The 6,000-nt window shown below is 46.7% G+C and overlaps 1 protein-coding gene across 5 annotated transcripts in view; it reads left to right on the top strand.

The window, feature by feature from the left end:
* The first annotated feature begins 1,735 nt into the window (after positions 1 to 1,735).
* The window catches only part of CNKSR2 (connector enhancer of kinase suppressor of Ras 2), a 361,047-nt gene continuing 356,782 nt past the window's right edge, over positions 1,736 to 6,000 (top strand). For all 5 annotated transcript variants that reach the window (XM_065413945.1, XM_065413940.1, XM_065413934.1 and 2 more), the window contains exon 1: positions 1,736 to 1,799. In XM_065413945.1, the coding sequence (XP_065270017.1) occupies positions 1,736 to 1,799 (64 nt within the window). The remainder of the gene's footprint in view (positions 1,800 to 6,000) is intronic.

Raw genomic sequence — 6,000 nt, 5'->3', positions numbered from 1 at the left:
GGGGTTCCTGCCTATGGGTTGATTAGGAGGAGCACACCTACACCACCCTGCCACCGCGGTAGAGGTCTCTTTCTGCTGCCATCCCATCCTGTTTTTGTTTGGGTGGTGCTGGGTATATAGGGAATCCTGCACTCGGGTGGGAGGAGGATGAGTCCTTTCTTCTCCTGGATGGACCCAAGATCACCTGGAGACAAGGAGTAGGGAGGAGACCAGGTGTGGCCCAGACTACCCAAAAGGAAATGGTGGCAGACCCCTACCATCCAGAAGATTGCATTTGTGGATGCCCCTGGCTGCCAGCATCCCACGTGGTGCGATGGTGTGGAGATCAAGGCTATGGCAGGGATCGGACTAAAGGGAGCCCATGTGGTGGTGAGTCTGGGAATTGCCTTAATCTGACCCTGATTCTGCCAGTTTTACTCACATCGAATAGTCCCTTACTCCACCAGTAATCTCATTAAAACAAGTGGAATAGTGGCGGAAATGAGCATTACTCAGCTGGAGTAAGGTCTGCAGAACTGGGCTGAGTCTTAATAAACCAGAACTATCTGAAGTTAAATCATCCATCCTTGTATAGGCGTAGCAGGTGAATTACGTGTTGAATATGCATGAAGGAGCAAAACCACCATCCACTTGACGTTCCATTCATTCTGCTAGTCCAATCATGTGGATTTTAGGTATTTGAATAGATTAAAAATCACAGCCATTTTCCAGCAGGGCTTTTCTCAGTAATTACCTCCCGGAGCCCACTCAGAAACGCTTTCAAAAGGAACACGATGCCTCCCGGCTTGATTTCCTCCTCCACCTCCTCCTGATGCATCAGCACCACCAGCAGCTCCTGCTACTTCCCCCTCCCCCCCGAAAGACGGGGGTTTACCTTTCAACTAACCAGACGCTCGAGCAAAGCCGGCGCCTCGCGCTCTGAAGTTGGACTAGTGGAAACAGGTGCTCTGCGCGGCCGCCTCCCGCGCCTTTCGCTCGGGAGCGCTCCGGCTCCCACCTCTGCCGCCCCCTCGCTCCCAGCGCCGGCCCGGGCGGGGAGTGCGCGCGCGCTGCGCTGGGGACTGGGGCTGCGCGGGTGCAGCTCGCCCCACGCGCGTGAGATTTCGCCTTCCCCCGGCGGCTACTGCTGCTGCTGCTGCCGCCTCGCGAAGCAGCATCTCCCCAGCGCGGAGCCGGGCGGCTTCGCCTTTTCCTTCAGCTATTTGCAGCTCGTCATTTCCGCCAGGCTCCCGGCCGTGCGGGAGAAAGAGACAAGCGTGGAGCTGCCGTGAAGGCGGGGGAGACAGTGGCTGAGCCCCAGCCCCTTGGCCGCCTGGTTAGCCGCCCACGCTCACGTCTGCCTTCGGAGCAGTCCGGGGATCGCTCGGGAGCAGCGGGGGCGGGAGGCCCGAGGCGACGGAGCGTGCAGCAGCAGCAGCCGCCGCCTCCCCCTCCCCGCCGAGCCAGCAACATGAATTGAAACCCCGAGAGAGACGCAGAAGCAGAGCCAGCGAGCGGGAGAGGCGCGCGGGGCTTTGGTGGCGTCCCCTCCACTGGCGGGCTGGGGCGCTGAGGCTGGGCTGCGAGAGGCTTGCCGGGTACGGGGCTGTTGGAAAACCTACTACAGCAAAAAGCAACCTCGACCCTTCTCCCACCTGCCCCCCACCGCCACCACCTCCAGCTCCTCGGCTGCCCGGGAGGACAAGGGGAGTGGGTCCGCGCTTCTCCGCCCGCCAAAGAGGCGGCCAAGTCCCCGATGGCTCTCATCATGGAACCCGTGAGTAAATGGTCTCCGAGTCAAGTGGTGGACTGGATGAAAGGTAACTAGCGTGGCCAGGCTGTGTGGTATCCCCGGGGTCTCTGTCCCCCCCTTGCTGTGGGCTCGGCAGCATTCCCTGCATTTGTGTGTCCGAGCTGGTGTAATCTGGGTGTCACGCACGTTTGTCTTATGCTTTCTCCTCTCCCCCCCCCCCCCAAGCGAACTGGTGGCGTGTGGTGCGATGGCTGAGAAATAATCAGCCCCCGGGTCCGCAGCCCGAGAGGGCAGGATCCGTGTCCCGCTCAGTCTGTTACACGTGAGACTTTAGCTGAACCTGGATGGACATTTCTTAGCGCCCTTCCCTGCCGCGGCCCCTCCGCCGGCAGGTGCTACTGCTCTCCGTGGCCAGATGCCAGCTCTGGGGCTGGAGAGGCACCGAGCGGTCCCTCTGACTCTGCTGCTGTCCCGGTGTGCTCGGCCGGGGTCCCCGCACTCGGCCGCCACTCAGCGGGGCCGAGTCCGATGGGGCGCTGCTGGGAGAGAGCCTGGTCCATAAGACTCAAGTGCTCTCCGTCTCATCATTGTCGTCCCCTGTCATCAGGCAGGTATTTGATCCGCCACCGCCAGCCGCCTTCTTCCCCGCCCAGCCTCTTTCTTTCACTCCTGGAGCGGCCAGGGGATTTGCCTGGCCCGCGGAACCTGCCCTTCCCACCCCTCCGCTCTGGAGGGGAGCGGTGGTTCATTGCTGCGTTACCCCTCATAACTCCTGCCGGCCAGCCCAGCCCGTCTGAGCTGCCCCTGGTCCTCACACGCCGGTCCGGATGGCTGGTTCTCAGTCGCTAACGTGCTGGTTTCCGCTGTGGGGCGAGCGGCTTGGCGTGTTTGGCATTGCTGGGTGAGGGCGATTGGTTCCCTCTCCTCTCCCTGTACCGCCAGAGCGATCGGGCGCCTCTAACCCTGGCTGCCGGTGGAGTATTTGCTTATAGGCGGCCGGTATATGGTGGCTGTACAGCCGGGGAGCGCAACAGTTCCCTTATCTCTCTCCCCGCAAAATTTCATCCATTTACATCAGTGGGGATGCTAGATCCTTCCAGTCTTTTAAGGCGCTTTCCCCGTTTTTATTGAGACTGAATATCATTTGCACCCTTCTTTCCTCACTATAAGGCTCCTATATACGTTGTAAGACTGCCTGACGCCTCAATCCACTATCTTTGTAACGCGCATAGTATTTGCCTGCTCAATTATTGTTGTATGGGAATGGAAGGAGAGTGGTTTAACACCCCCCCTCCCACCGATGATGTATTTCATACACTGTAATTCACATGCTTTAAGATTCAGTACCTATGTTCAGGAGGAAACCGGGTGGATTGTTTTAAAAATTAACTCCCAGTACTTGAGCATGAAAATGGATCTGTTTTTTTTTTTTTTTAAATAGCTTAGCTGGTCCAATTAAAAAAAAACACATTACATATTTCAGCTCAGGCTATCCTTGACAGATGGGATATGAAATGACTCATATAATAAAAGTTTAACATAATGTCTGATGTTAGTTAATAGAGATGACTGATTTAAATGCATGCTTTACTCATTGTATTTTGTCTTCAGAGGATTAAAACTTTAAGCAAGATCTACCATATGAGAGAGATGTAATCAGTCCATTTTTAGTCAGGGGTTTCATCTCCTATGAGCACCAAAAGAAGCCTCCCCCCTTGAATGAAGCATTGGAAATCAATATCTTGTTATAAAATGTATTTCACTGTATAAAACAACGCCTGTCTAAACCCTAGATGCTAGTAAAAGTTTTAAAGCTTTCTGATCATGATCTAAGATGTATTATTTACATTGACCTGGAACTCTTTATTGAACTGTATTTATTCACCCCACAGCTCAAGCCCTTAAAAACAAATCTTATCCAGATAGGAATTGAGCTTTGACATGTTTTCATATTATTTTATATACAGATACAGTTTTAAAACTCTAATTTAAAAACCAGAATTTTTAGTATTTCTAATCTAGGCTGCAGCTGTGATTTGAATAACTCACATCTAGTATTATGTATCCTTTAATAAAGACAGCACAACTGGATGAATATGACTTTTGAACAACTGTTACATTGTGGGAGTTCTTCATAACATGTTGCGCCCTACTAATGTGACAGTGTCATCATCCTTAAAATTTGAGGCACATAGCATATGTTTTCAGTTATTCCACCCTGGCATTTATAGCCATAAATAGAGTTATTATGTTCAGTAACACTCATATTTCTTGCTGCTGCAGAAGTCCTCTCCATCCACAGAACTTAAAAACAAACAAAAAAACATGGATAACATGGTCATTCATCATCTAAGAAATTACAGAGTAACCAAATTTTACAAAGCTATTGAAACAGGCTGAAAGTTGTCAATGTTGATAGTATGTACCTGGTAACTGTAAAATATTTCACGAGAAGTATTAATTTAAAAAAGTCCAATAAAAGTAAAAGATTACAGAATATTTGGGAGCTTTCTCAATTGATGGCTTAGAATACTCTTTGTAAACTTTCTCCACTATTGATTTTTAAACAAGATATAGTCTCTCCCTTCTTGGCTTAGTAGATTTGGGAAGAGTGGGTTTTAGCCTATTTTTAGCTATACCATATTTTCCAGTCCTGCCCTAGAAATGTAATAACATAAAAATTTTTTTTTAGAAAAAATGTGTTGGCAAGATGTAGCCATTATATATTTTTGCTGAAAATACTGCACCTATGTAAAATCAGTCATTAAAATAATATCAGCTTGTTTATGATTACTCTAATAAGATCTAGTATTCAAAATTATATCACTATTTAAATACTTGTAGCCTGAAACCTATGTCTAGAGATCACTGTATCATCTGTCTGAAAAAAACAATATATGCAAGCTTATAAAAGAAACATGGTTAACACAAATTATGCTTGAATTTTACATTGCAAAACTTGATTTTAAATGTATCTAAACTCAGAATTTAGTTTGGCTTTAGTTGATCTTGTCTACATTTACCGGAGGATTGATGCTGCAGCGGTCAATTTAGTGGGTCTAGTGAAGACCCGCTAAATCGACCACCAATCGCTCTCCCGTCGAGAAGAGTAAGGGGAGTCAACAGGAGAGCGTCTCCCGTTGACATCGCGTAGTGTGGACCCCGTGGTAAGTAGATCTAAGCTACATCGATTTGACTTACACTATTCACGTAACTCAAATTACGTAGCTTAGATTGACTTTCCCCTTTAGTGTAGACAAGGCCTTAGCAATGAAACTGCAGTAGCAGAGCAAGTAATACTGATGACATACTTAAAAGTTTTAAAGTAATGTTAAATTGTTCTTAATCTTTGTAGGAATGAAATGAAAATTCAAATTACTCAAGGAGGTGGCAGTGAAATAATTTCCTTAAAAAAGGATAGAATGGCCTCTTGAGCGTTAATACTAAAGGAATGTAGGAAACAATTGTGGGGTTTTCTAGTGCATGGAAGTGTGGAGATTGAAGGGGTGGTGATATTGCCAAGTTATGCAAGTAACCTAATCCTCAGTGAACAGACATACAGCACTTCTAACCTTCTCTTTCTTTCTTTTTGTACTTGGCACCCAAGGTGAAAGCTCACGTTCATTGCATCTCATTATAAAAGAAGCTTCAACATTTGACTAGAACTCTCTGAACAGAAAAATGTAGATAAATTACATAATTTTATAACTCTTTGGTTTAGAAATTAGCAACATAAATAGTGGTGTGGTGTACTGTACTTGCTGAATAATGACATGCAAACAATTGGAAATACTGTAATGGAAAAGGTTAAGTGGAGGTGGTCACAATGACTTCACCCCCATCATTATTGTTCTAAAGTATTGCAATTTTTTACAAATTATCTGATGGTGGCATTTGATATCCACTTCAATCACTTTTTGTTTTCCTAATGCTTTTTAAACATTTATTTCTAACAGTATTACACAAAAAAGTCTCAAGTAAATAGCGTATTCATATGCTTAATAGATACTAATTTGTATCTATAAAAAGATAAAGAAATAAAATGTGTAATTAGTACATCTGTCTTATTTCATTAGAACTTCAGTGGAACGCTGAGGAAAATGCATTAAGGATCTTCATAATAATGGAGATCAGTCCTGGTTTGCATCCATTGCACTGAATCTTCGTTATTAGAAATCAAGTGCTGTTTGAATGTTTTTTAGAAATTGGGTTATTTTGTTAAACTGTAAACACTGAACTCGGTTATAACAGCTTGCTTTCCATAGGTA

This window comes from Emys orbicularis, chromosome 1 (genome assembly GCF_028017835.1).
Source record: "Emys orbicularis isolate rEmyOrb1 chromosome 1, rEmyOrb1.hap1, whole genome shotgun sequence".
Lineage (NCBI taxonomy): Eukaryota > Metazoa > Chordata > Testudines > Emydidae > Emys > Emys orbicularis.
The sequence above is the reverse complement of the archived record's forward strand: the minus strand, read 5'-3'. Positions and strand labels throughout refer to the sequence as shown.